This window comes from Pongo abelii, chromosome 1 (assembly GCF_028885655.2).
Source record: "Pongo abelii isolate AG06213 chromosome 1, NHGRI_mPonAbe1-v2.0_pri, whole genome shotgun sequence".
NCBI lineage: Eukaryota > Metazoa > Chordata > Mammalia > Primates > Hominidae > Pongo > Pongo abelii.
In genome coordinates, this window is record NC_071985.2 from 8107656 (window position 1) to 8121776 (window position 14121).

Sequence of the window (14121 nt, forward strand, 5' to 3'; positions counted from 1 at the left end):
GGCACTGGTCTTGGTGTTTGGGATCCAAAGATGAATAATACATGCTCCTGGTCTTCAGTGGACTTACATTGCAAAGAGGAAGACAGAGAAAAATAAAGACAGGATGATAAAACCATTGATAAGTAAAAAGAATGATAAAGATGTTAATAGAACATAAATAAAAACCACTTTCCCTAGTAAGATAGGGTGGGGTGGGCACAACAGGCTTCCTGGAGTAAATAATGTTTGAATTGAACTTTTTGGCCTCAGGTGGGATTCACCACAGGAAAAAGAGACGAAGATAGAACAGCGTTAGCAAAATCATGGAAGGAAGAAACAGTATAGCAGGTAGAAAACTATGAGCAGTGTGATGAGGAAGAATTCTGCTTGTCTGTTTTTGCTTGTTTTCATTTTAAATAATAAACTGCTAGGATTCAACAATAATAAAACCTCTACTGCTTCTGCTGAGCAGACGGAGCACAAAGCTCTGCAACTCTGAAAGTGACATGTGCCTGTATAAACTTTCCATAGGCTACAGTCAAAGTGTGATTTCAAAAAATTCCACAGGTTACTTTGAGGGCTCCAAAATCAAGGTAAATAGAATGCTACAATATTCTACATATACATTATATGTGAAAAACTTTAGCAGACCCAGCCATTTATTTATTTATTTATTTATTTATTCATTTAATATAAAGCTGGGAAATTGCTGTAAAGGTGGCATTCCTACTACACTTCTCTGGACTGTAATGCTCCATTTTAAATTTGAGTCATGCTTCTCAAGATGGTTCTATAGGAGCACGTTTCTCTTTCAGTCTTCTGATTCCAATAAGATACTGGATTTTTTTCCCTCTTTCTCTCTCTACCTATCTCTTCAAGGAGTTGAGGTCTTATAGATGCAGCATAGATTAACATGGTGAGTCTGGGTATGAATTTAACAATTTAAAAATCCGTAACCTAAAACCATAAATATGTTGAGGTGATCACACAATAAAAAAACTACTACAGCATCTGCTAAGTGACACTAACAGTTGGTCAAGGCCAATTAAATTGACTCCTTCAGAGCTGAACTGAGAATACACTTGTGACAGAAATACTCAAAAGTAGGCTAAGAAAGAAAGTTTCCTATTCTCTGAATTAAACATACTTTTAAATTAGGCTTCTTTGTATTTCTTTCTGCCCAGGAAAAAAAAGAAAAGGAAAGAAAGCATAACAGAACAGAATATTTTTAAAAACTTAGTCTTTAAGAGCATATTTCAAGTCATTTTTCACAATAAAAAATATGTATAGTCCTGGAATGAATGTTTGGCTGTCTTCAAAAGAATGGAAAATTTCCAGTGGCTGCTCACATATGTTCCACAAATAGATGCTCAACTCTGAAAAATGAGCAGGGTGCTTGGGGCTTGTGCGGATTTGTGTATCTGGGAATCGACATTGGTCAAGGATCACTACATGTATATGTGAAAAGCTGAGTTCTCCTTTTCTTTTTCAATGGGAAGATTGTGCTTCAAGATAACTTAGACTATAAGGATGAACACAACACCGGGACACGGTCAACTGCCTTCTGGAGAATGATCTCCTTTCCTTTTGACCCTCAGAGCTGTTTTAGTAAAACTTCCTTTAGGATCTGGATGAATCTGTCTTCCCAAATGATTTAAATCCATGGCAGCTGTAAAAGGAACACAAGTTCAAGTCAATACTTGGAGTTGTTTTTTAAATGCATGCATGCTGAAATTGACATTGAGTATGAATGTTCGCATAACTTTTGGGACTTTATTGTCAAGTTTAGTAATCAAATTTATTCTTAAATTGATTTTGAACTGGTTTAATTCAAGCAGTTGGAATTATTTTGCCAATGTTAATGTAATTAATTTGCCAAATCTCCGAGGTGGGTAGACAGCAACTCTAGCCAGCCTCCAGGAGAGGCTGAAATGGAATCTTGGTTCACACTGAAGTTTGATTCAATTCACGCAGGCATAACACGGTTTACTATGTATGCAAACAATTCACATACATATTTTTCCTATTTTATGTAGAAAAGAGTTATGCAGAAAACCAATTTTAAATACAAATGAATGTCTCAAGCAAATCAGTTGCTAAATCTCCCATTTCTGCTCTTATTTTCATCATTCTATTCATCTATGCTTCCGGGCTAGAAACCTTGACTTCTTTCTTAATCTCTCCTACTTATATCCTTTATACCTAATTAGTCGTAAAGTCCTGAAACAAGTCTGTAATTTTTTAAGAAATTCCTTTGTACACTGAACTAAGACCTTTTTCCTTCATTCTTGGATTGCAACTAGTAGACATGTCGACTGCCTTGCCTTCTTTTTGACTACAAGGCATTTCATATATATTGCCAGTCATACTCCTCAAACTTCCTTTGATAATGTCATTCTTCTGCTCAAAATTATTGCATGTCTCTTTCTCTGCTTTCCTTATGGGAAAAAGAAAATTTAATTCTTTAGCCTAGAATTCAAGACCTGCTGAATATACTGTGCACTCCATTATTACTTTCAAGTTTCTATTATTCCCAGCACTTACATATAGACAGTGTACAGTATATTATTTCTGTTGACTGCTTTTCCACCTTTTAATTTTTACGTAGGCCCCTTCAGCAACTAAATTTCTCTCTTATTCATAGATAAAAATATATCCTTCAAAATCTAGCTCAAACATTATGTTTTCTGCAGACCCTCTCTTGTCTCTTCTGTGTGAAGTAGAAACATATTCGCTCATACTTTGTATTCATCACACATTGTTAAGCACTTACTATGCTCCAAATAATCAAAGATGAATGTGACACCCTGCTTCAGGGTTCTTACTTTGGGGCATTCATCAAATAAACAGCTGGGGCAATGGTGTGTGATCAACATGACAATAAAAGACTACATGGTTTCCAATGAGGTTTCATGGACAGTACTGTAAACTCAGTGGACAAGGGGAAGGGCTAAGGCAAGTTCTGTCATGTCAGTGAATCTTGAGTGTCTTAAAAATAGTGGGAAGACATTTCTGTCAGGGAGAATACTGCTATGGAGACACAGAGACTTGAAATACATAAGAGGGTTTGAAAACCAAAAACAAATTTGGTTTGACTTGAGAGGGGATACAAGGATGAGGTGGGTACAACCAAAAATGCTACAGGAACCACCTTATAAAGTACTGGTTATGCTGTGCTAAGACTTGTACCTGAAATATAGGAGATGCTTAATAAACACTTATTTAGTAAACAAATCACTTTCTACTAGTACAGTAAATTTTATTTACATTTAAATATTTCATATTTAATAATTTACTAGTTTACACCTTGGCTTATTGACGGACAGCTAAGTATCCATACTCTGTGTTTTCAGCATTCCATCTGGGGTAGATCCTTAACCTGTTATTGTAACAATTAGAAAAGTTATTTCTAATATGAGCACCAAAGGTGGAGAATTCTTAATATGTATAAACAAAATGTTCACCTCTGTTTGTGTTTTTCTTTTTTCTTTTTCTAGGTTCAGACATTGTTCAATGGTTGATAAAGAACTTAACTATAGAAGATCCAGGTAAATAAATCATTTTCCCATTGCAAGAACTTTTTTCTTAGTGGTTTTAAGAAATATGTTTCTTCAGGGATATTTTAATATGGCACGCAAACAAACCTCCTGAAAAATTATAATTCAGTTTGAACTGTGCTTTTAACATTTATATAAATTTTATGGTAGTCAAAACATATTTCACTAAAAGTTAGCATATTTGGACAATTTTTCACATCCTTAATTCTGAGGTATTATTTGATTCAGGTCATCGGTGATCGTTAGACTGGATCACTTGTATACATGTCCATAAAATAATTGTACATATAATTTATGGCAAGTGATTATGAATTAATGAACTTTCGCTCTATAAGACACATACATCTCACTAACTTATAATTTTGCCTTAACTACATCTTTAAATGCAGTTTGAAATCAGTATTTTATTTGTAATTCTGATTTTTTTTATCATGCCTACATGATGTGTGTGTGTGTCTGTGTGTGTGTGTGTGAGAAATGCTCTATTTAAGTCATAAACCTTTTCACCGTGTTGGACATTATGTCTATTCTGTAGCAGAAAACTAATTTCCAAAGTAAGGAAACAATTTTTATGAGTTCACACTTTGCATTGCCTGGAACAAGATCCTACATATGCAAAGCATTTAATGACTTTTTTTTTTTTTTTTTTTTTTTTGAGGCAGAATTTCACTCTTGTTGCCCAGGCTGGAGTGCAATGGTGCCATCTCGGCTCACTGCAACCTCTGCCTCCTGGGTTCAAGCAATTCTCCTGCCTCAGCCTCCCGAGTAGCTGGGATTATGGGCACGTGCCACCACATCAGGCTAATTTTTTTGTATTTTTAGTAGAGTCGGGGTTTCACCATGTTGGCCAGGCTGGTCTCAAACTTCTGACCTCAGGTGATCCACCCACCTCGGCCTCCCAAAGTGCTGGGAATACAGACGTGAGCCACCATGCCCAGCTACATTTAGTGGCTTTTTAAAAATATGTAAAACCTTTCACACGTGGCAAACAATTCACATCACTGAAAGAAAATAAGATGCATATTGTTCAGAGAAGATTCTGAGAAAACAATAGTTATGAAAAGCTGGCATTACAGTCACTGCAGAAAAGGTCAGTGATATGCCAACCTATGTAACACACCCTTCCATCGATAGAGAGGAACTTGGCATGGCTGTGGTTCCTGCCTCTGGTAATTATCGCCTTAAAATGGTTTAGAATTAACAGTATATGAAGATGCAAGGTTTTAATTTTTTCTCATTTTAAGCTAGCTTTATAAAGCAATATCATCAAAAGAGGCAGCTCAAATTCTGTCCATAAAGGCCTATGTACACCCCCAGCTCATTTGCTACATGAGCTTTTAAAATACTCATTGTTGAAGATTAAATGGTATTAAAACAATTAGGTAAAGATAAAGCAGCTATTGCCAGCATCATATTATCACCAGGTGAAAAGGGGAGATAATTAATAGGAAAGGAAGCTACAGTCTTACCAAGTTCGCGTTTCAGCCTCACCTCAGTGGCATGCCTGTTTTTTTAAAATTATAGGACCAGACAAATAATCCCAGGGCTAAAAATAGATTGACACAGTCATGGCTATCAGGAAACTGCTGATTGGCAAAGACTATTAAGGATCAGAGGTGAAGTTGATTTAAAAGAGTATTATTTCTGTAAGGTAAAGACTGGGTCAGGCGCGGTGACTCGTGCCTATAATCCCAGCACTTTGGGAGGCTGAGGCGGGTGGATCACGAACTCAGGAGTTCGAGACCAGCCTGGCCAATACAGTGAAACCCCGTCTCTACTAAAAATACAAAAATTAGCTGGGTGTGGTGGCACGCGCATGTAGTCCCATTTACTCGGGAGGCTGAGACAGAAGAATCTCTTGAACCCAGGAGGCGGAGGTTGCAGTGAGCCAAAATCACACCACTGCACTCCAGCCTGGGCGACAGAGCGCGACTCCGTCTCAAAACAAACAAACAAAAAAACCTGAAGGTGTAGTTCAGTAAAAATCTAAGAAACAGGAAAAATCTTCACAGATATCATAAGCTAGTAAAGAAACAGTCATTGTTTATAATTTACAGGTAGGATCTTGTTTTAGCTATAATGTGTATGGAAAACTGATTTTATTTGCTTGCTCAACACTTTGAGGAAGTTTTTAAGATTCATTAGAAGCTGTTATGAAGAGATAAAGTCAAATGTATCCAGGAAGGAACATACATGTTCTTTAGTCATATTTATGACAGGCTGAAAAATTAGTTTCTGATTTGTTGATTTGTTTTTTTGAATGAAGTAATTCACCCTAGACAAAATCCAAGGCTCTGTACTGGTTTCAAGAAGAGTTAAGAGGCATTAATGATTGTTCTGAATATGTAACAGATTGTGCACATGGAAAATGAATCATTCTGGTGGCTATTCTGATCCCAATTTGATGTGGTTAATAATGTAGCTGATATTATGAAAGTTACTTTGATGGCTGCCTGTGTGAAACCAATCATGCCTTTTGAAACTGGTCACGAAGGGAGACTAAGTAGTTATAATGCTAAGTCTAGTTTTAACTCTATCAAAAACTCCCTCAAGATGTTTAAAAATAAGAAAGAAACCCATGCCTAGTTTCTGTCTTGTGTGCTGTCTGGTAGCCAAGTGGTCGTTTGAAAATCTCTAGGGATCGTTTGATGTTCCAGAAGTCAGTAATTCGCTGAAAGAGGGTTTTGTGGCAAGATGGAAGAAGAGACTAATTCTGGGTGTGGGAGCAGATTCTGATGGCCCATTTGGAGACAGGACGAGAAGGTTGAATGATCTTCAGGACCATGCTTAAGACCAATGAGTCTATATTATTTGCACACTTAGTATTCAGTATTTTATCAGTGAGCACTTAATAACTCATTTCTATTACAGCAATCCAGGACACATTTGGCTGAATATTTTACCAGAGATTTTGGTACCATTAGACATGTAGTCATATTTTGTTATTATTTTAAAATACAGATGGATTTGAACTTTATGTTAAAATTTAGGATTTTTTTAGTTCATATATATGTATAATACACATATACAGAATTAGTCTAAAATGTTTTTCTTCTGCTTTGTGAGTACACTTTTATAAAATATATCTTTCTAGGAAAATTCCATTTCTTCTTTCACACTTCCATTCATCTAACAAATATTTATTGAGTTCTTACCATGGGCCAGGCACTGGGAATACAGAATGAATATTCTCTCTTTGAACAAATTAATTGTCCTTTCCTTCCAGAATATCACACTCAGACTCTTCCATCCTTTTCTCTGGCCATTTGGTTTGGTCTCAGTCTTCTGTGCTGGCTTTTCACTCTCAGCTAATCTGTAAATGTTGGAAGCTTCAGATTTCTGTCCTAGGTTCCTCTCCTTTCTGCCTCTACACGCTATTGCTAAGTGACATATGTTGAGAACACTCCAACTCATAACTTTCATGCTGACCTCTCCACAGTGCTCCATACTCACTTCTCCAGTGCCTAAGGCCTCTCCCCTGAAAGGTCAAACTCAACACAACCAAAACGGAACCCCGATTTCTCCACTTCTCAAACCTACTCCTTATTGTAATCCCAAGCTCAGTTACAGAGTTGAGTCTTCTAATCAAGAATATACTCTATCTTTTCATGTCTTCAATTTTGATATGTGGTCTTTCAGGAGGGCTTTAAAGTTTTTAGAATATAGACTTTGCACTTTTCTTACTAGGCTTATTTCGGTTATTTTATCATGTGTTATTATTATATGTGGGTCTTTTCTTCCTATATATACTAACTTTTTATTTTTTACATATATGAAAATGATTGATTTATATATGCTAATTTAATATGTCATTTCTTTGCTACACTGTCTTTTTTTAAGAGAAATCTTAACTAACTTATTGGAAAACTACAGTATTTTTCCCAGCAGTTTGTTAGGATTATATGTAGTTGTTCAAAGCCTTTAATTATTTGGCAGAATGTTTTGTTGCCTGTGCATATGCTGTTTTTTAAAACTGATTTTTTATCCTGCCTAGATCCCTGTAATGCCTTTTCTTCCCTTGAAATTCAAAATATAAATGGGCCATTGCCATTTCCTTGCTTGTTCTGTGATGTATTTACAAATTTGGTGACTGATTTAAGTCTGTTGATTCAGGTTTTTCCTAGTTGAAGAAAATTTTTTTCTGTTTTGTTATTTAAGCTCATTTTCTACATTTATAAAATGCATATAATAATAACATCTACTACTTAGTGCTTTCCTGAGGGTTTAATAAGTATTACATACAGTGTAAAGCAGTTATTACCACATCTCTTACATAATAGTTCAGAAAATGTTGATTGGCAATTGTAGGTATTTTTGTATTTTTTATAATAATTGTAACTAATTATTTGCCTGCCTATTTGTTCTCATTTCCTGTTTTGAAACAGCATTTACTGATATGCTTCACTCTTTTCTACATCTCAATTATTATTTTCTCTGTTTTAAAATTCATTTTTTAGCTTTCTCTCTGCCTTCTCCCTTCCAGATTAAGTTTTTACGTTTCTACATCATAGCATTAATTCTAATTTTCTTCACTGCCGATTCAGCCCTTTACAGATGCTAATAGAAAATATATCTATTATCGCATGTTTAACTTTTCATCATTTTCTTATTTTTTTCTAGTTCTCTATTTCTACCTTCCTTTAGAAAGTTCTCTTCTAATCATAGACTCTAAGCATTAAATTCTCTCGTAAGTTATCTTTCGTCGATTGCTTTATTACATCATGTCATTTAAGTTGAGTATTTTAGGTATATATAGATACTATTATAACCTTACTTTATGTCATTGCATGTCTTAGAAATATTTGTGAATTTGTTTTGTGAATTTTTCTCATTTACTTTGTCTCTGGCACGAAGGACTCTACATGGAACTGATCTTTAGTTATTGACAGGGTAGATGGATTCTTCTTAGATTACTTAATGTATGTATATGTCAGTGGGATTGTCTCCACTTTGCAGCTGGAGTTGGTATTGTGGTTAATATAAATTTGCATTAATAAGTTAGCTTTTTGACAGACTAAGTATGGTGGGGAGCGAGCTGGACCTGGGAGTAATCCTTGCCTCAGGATGTCATCATGATATCATATTGTCACTGAGTGTGATGGACTTACTTCGTTGGAACACATTTCTGTCCTATATTCAACATTGTCCATTGCCAAGCTGCCTCCAAGACATGGCCATGGCTGATTTCTTCTGTGGTGTTTGCCCTCCACTGCGGGGAGAGAAGCTGTCCATATTTGCAGTGGTTTGCTTAGTGCAGCCCCACTGCAGCTGTTTTTGGGTACTGTTGATCTACTACAATGAATGGGATTGAAAGTGTTGTGCCGCCTTCTCACATATATTCTGCTGTTTCCACCCTGGCATTGAGGGTTTTATGAGTAATCTCCTAGAGTCTTCTCTACTTAGTACTGTGGTGCTGTCTCAGGAGAATGTTGCAATCTCGTCTTATATATGGAATATTGGTTAGACTTTCAGACTACGTGCTGCCCTAATTTATAGTGCCAATGCAGATTTTTATTTGTGTCAATTATTTGTTTGTGGCATTGATAGTTAAACTTCATGTTGCCGTCATGTCGAAAGTTTATATTTTGATTTGTACCTTTCAATCATGTCACTAAGAATCTAAAAGACGTGTATTTACGTGTGTGTGTTTGTGTTATATATATACACACACACACATATGTGTGTATATGTATATAATTCACATGCAAATGCAAAACACAGAATAAATTGCATTAGTCTTACAATTGGACTGTGGCTGACAGATTAAATAAAATGGCTACTTTGATTTCATAGGGAGGAAAATTAATGTGCGGCAATCATTGGATAAGGGCAGGGGGATTGGAAGGAAGAATTTAGTCCTTGGTGAACATACGTCTACATTGTTGAAATCTGTACTAGTTAAGGTTCTCCAGAGAAACAGGACAAAGCAGTGTGTGTGTGTGTGTGTGTGTGTATACAGATGGATAGATAGATGATAGATGATGGATAGATATAAATAGATAAATGATAGATAGATGATACATAAATGATAGATGACAGATAAATGATAGACGATAGATAGAAGATATAGATAGATATATATAGATGGATGATAGATAGATGATAGATAGATGATAGATAGATGATAGATAAATGATAGATGACAGAAAGATAGATGATAGACGGATGATAGATGATAAAGAGATAGATGATGGATGATAGATGACAGATAAAAGATAGATGATAGAAAATATAGATAGATAGATGATAGATGGATAATAGATGATAGATGATAGATAGAGAGATAGATAGATAGATAGATAGATAGATAGATAGATAGACAGATAGAGATTTTGAGGAATTTGCTCACACAATTTTAAGAACTGGTACTTCTGAAATTCATAGAGCAGGACAGCAGGCTGGAGACCTAGGCATGAATTCATGTTTAAGGATGTCTGTCTGGCGGCAGAATTCCCTCTTCCTTGGAGAAAATCTGTTTCTTTTCTCTTAAGGCCTTCAGCTGATGGGATGAGGCCCACCCACATTACGGAGAGTAATCTGCTTTACTCAAAGTCTACTAATTCAAATGTTAATCTCATCCAAAAATACCTTCACAACAACATCTAGACTGGTGTTTGGCCAAATATCAGGGTACAGTGGCCTAGCCAGGTTGACGTATAAAGTTAATCATTACAGCACCCATTAGGAAGCATACCATCCACCACTAATGTCTTCTGTTGACAGTCCACCCCATTGCTTCCATGTTGTTACATGTTCCCATTGGCAGAGCCCCTTCCTATCTATTGACACTCTTTGCTTTAGCCAGGCTCACTCTGGGGGCACAGCAGCTAATCAGACCTCAAAGTAGGAAACTGTGCTGTGCTTCTGAAAGCCCTGTGCTATTTTGCTATTTTACTCTCAGTTATATGAAAGTAACTCCGTTGCTCTGTTAGATTTTTGGCATATCTGGAACTTGGTAAGCTGTCAGCTAAATATTTTTCATTCTCTTGCCCTTCAGCCTCTAGCACTGGCTTCTTACAATGGTATTCTCAGGGTTACAATCACAACGTGAGTTTCTGTTTGTGTCACATTTGCTATTGCCTCATCCACTAAGACAAATCCCCTGGACAAGTCCAAAGTCACTGTAAGGAAGGACTATACAATGCACAGACGCAGGACTGTGTGAACAAATTGGGGCCGTTACTGGCAACATTCTTCCACGTTCGTATTTCCTCTGCCTTTTAAACCTGCCCTTCTGTGGTAAGTCCTACTATCCTTCGGGTTGAGTTTGCAAAATTTATCTTCCAGAACAGATTTATTGTTTTCTTAGTAAACATGCTTTATGACTAATGTCATGTCATATTAATTATGGATAATATTTTGAGCAAATTTATCAAAATAAAAAGCTTCAAGAAAGTCTGGATCCTTCACAAAATTATTGACAGATATCAATAATTCCTTGACATGACCTTGCTCATTTGTGCCCCTTGCTGCCTCTCACTGTAAGAGTCATCCTTACTAAGCTTATCTAGTGTTGCTGACCAGGGTGAATAGTACTTTAAGACCCTCAATCTAATGAGTGGCTAAGATTTGAAATGAGTCTTGCTGCCACTCCTGGGTATCAAGGAACGTTATGCATTTATGTGTTCTTTTTTTTCTTTTTTTAAAGACGAAGTCTTGCTGTGTTGCCCAGGCTGGAGTGAAGTGGTGTGATCTTGGCTTGCTGCAACCTCCGCCTCCCAGGTTCAAGCTATTCTCCTGCCTCAGCCTCCTGAGTATCTGAGACTGCAGGCACACGCCACCATGCCCAGCTAATTTTTGTATTTTTAGTGGAGATGGGGTTTCACCATGTTGGCCAGGATGGTCTCGATCTCTTGACTTCATGATCCGCCTGCCTCAGCCTCCCAAAATGCTGGGATTACAGGTGTGAGCCACCGTGCCTGGCCACATTTCTGTGTTCTTTGAGTGGCAGCTATTTGCTCCATCTTTTTTCCTTCTCTCCATCATCCCTTGCTTCTTGAGTTTTCAGCATTCCTTGAGAGGAATCCTGGCATTGAAGAGGGTCATGAGCTTTGCAGACATGCTTGAGCTTCAATCCTGTTTCAAGCACTTACTGGTTACAGGCATTGGGCAAATTAATTTCTCTGTTTTTTTTTTTTTTTCCTTCCTCTGAAAAGTGCTTTTAATACCATGTTTTGTGATACTTAAAAGAATCAACATGCAAGTGGGCCAGAATCTTAATTGTATTTTTATGTAGGCCAAATTTTTAAAACTCTGAATATGTGCAAGCACATTTAACTGAATTGAATTTTTTAAAAATGCATACAATGTTTATACTAGTCTTCAAATACAGCCTATTCCATGAGCCTTTCTTCCATAATTCAGCCCCCAGTGGCTTTTCTTTGCCATGAGCTGAAAGAATATTTGCATTTGATACTACTTCATCTGTTGCTTAGTTTAATTATCTTTTATTTTTTATTTTATGTATGTTGGTCTCATCACTTCAGTTGAATCTGAGCAACATAATGGCAGAGGACAGAAACCCTCTCCAGCCATCAAATGAAGTGCCATAGTCAATCAATTCTCAATAATCACTTGTTTTTTTGATTAATGGGAATTCACTGAAGTGGCATCAGATTTATGGTAGCTGATGATTCAGTTTGTGCTCTCTTAAATGGATGTGAGAAAGTGAACAGAAAGAAATTTTAAATGAATTGTTCTTTATCTAAACAAAACCCAGTGTAAACAAAATGGCTTAAAATGCAGATAGAAGAATAAGATTAAGGATAAATATAATTTATCTAGGATAAAAACTTAATGACAAATACCTGCAAAGTTTCTTCCTCTAGAAGCAATATCTGTTGTAAAAATACCAGTGAAAATCAAGATTCAGGCAAATCAACCAGATGTTTTGCTTACACACCATCAAACAACTGGATCAAGTAACTTAATTATCACTGAATTAATTAAATCAATCTATTGTGCACACCATTATATAGAGTCTGTCATCTGCCTCCCAAGCCTGCCACAAGTCTTCTGAAGAAGAAAGTGCTCTAAATCTTGTTAATTAATTTAATAAAATTCCATTACAAATGGCCTTTGTATTCCAGGAATTTAGTTAAACTGCCAATGAAATTACAGCCCAAAGAACATGAGGGTGCATCAGAACTGAGAAAGTAAAGAATGTCTCTGGCCGGGCGTAGTGGCTTACCCCTGTAATCCCAGCACTTTGGGAGGCTGAGGCGGGTGGATCACAAGGTCAGGAGATCGAGACCACAGTGAAACCCCGTCTCTACTAAAAGTACAAAAAAAATTAGCCGGGCACAGTGGCGGGCGCCTGTAGTCCCAGCTACTCCGGAGGCTGAGGCAGGAGAATGGCGTGAATCTGAGAGGCGGAGCTTGCAGTGAGCCGAGATCACGCCACTGCACTCCAGCCTGGGCGACAGAGCGAGACTACGTCTCAAAAAAAAAAAAAAAAAAGGAATGTCTTTGTTATCTTTGATAATGTTTTGGACTTACAAAGTGTTTTATGCTTTTCCAAATCATTTAATTAGATTTTTTTTTTTTGAGAGTCAGTCTTGCTCTGTCACCCAGGCTAGAGTGCAGTGGCGTGATCTCGGCTCACTGCAACCTCAGCCTCCCGAGTTCAAGTAATTCTCCTGCCTCAGCCTTCTGAGTAGCTGGGATTAGCCACCACGCCTGGCTAATTTTTGTATTTTTAGTAGAGACAGGGTTTCACCATGTTGGCCAAGTTGGTCTCAAACTCCTGACCTCAGGTGATCCACCCTCCTCGGCCTCCCAAAGTGCTGGAATACAGGCGTGAGCCATGGGCCCCAGCCTTAATTAGATTATTTTATTTGATTATCATATCAAGATCATGAAGTAGCCAGGCAGACATCTCATCAATTTACAACCGGAAAATTAACAGGAGAGAAACTTGTGAATATCTAAAGTCACACAAAAACCTTGAAATAAAAGCACAGTAGGTACAACCTCTATGCTGTGTGCCTGCTCCTTTTTTTTTTTTTTTATTTGGAGTCTTTCTCCTGTTGTCCAGGCTGGAGTGCCGTGGCACCATCAGGGCCCACTGCAGCCTTGACCTCCCAGGCCCAGGTGATCCTCCCGCTTAAGCTTCCTGAATAGCCGGGACCACAGGCATGTATCACCACACTCAGCTGATATTTGTTCGTTTAGTTATTTGATTTTAATTTTTTTTTTTTTTTTTTTTGAGAGGCGGGGTTGTTGCCCAGGCTGGCCTCAAACTCTGGTCTCAGGGGATCTCCCTGCCTTGGCCTCTCAAGGTGCTGGGATTACAGGTATGAGCCACTGCAGCAGACTCCTGCACCTTTTTGAACAACTATTTCAGAGCTGGATTCTGCTTTTGCATAAATGGTGGGCAACCATAAGAGAGGCATGGACCCAACTGACCCAAAGGCACATTACATAATGTCTTTTGGAATAAAGTATTGTATTTCCTTGGATTTGATATTATATTTACCTGTTGCATTCTGGGTACACCATTTTGTTAGAGCAATTTCCTATGTATTTCAACTCGTATATTACAGGTCAATAAAAACAGGTCTTTTCTGTATGCTCTTCAAATTGT

At 37.3% G+C, this 14121-nt stretch overlaps 1 protein-coding gene across 6 annotated transcripts in view; it reads left to right on the forward strand.

Moving 5' to 3' along the window:
- Positions 1–14121, forward strand: part of RGS7 (regulator of G protein signaling 7) — a 610179-nt gene that overhangs the window by 389709 nt on the left and 206349 nt on the right. For 3 of the 6 annotated variants that reach the window (XM_024235701.3, XM_054560931.2, XM_054560953.2), the window contains exon 4: positions 3477–3527. The exons of the other annotated variants lie outside the window; for them this stretch is intronic. In XM_024235701.3, the coding sequence (XP_024091469.1) occupies positions 3477–3527 (51 nt within the window). The remainder of the gene's footprint in view (positions 1–3476; positions 3528–14121) is intronic. 6 annotated transcript variants of the gene reach the window in all.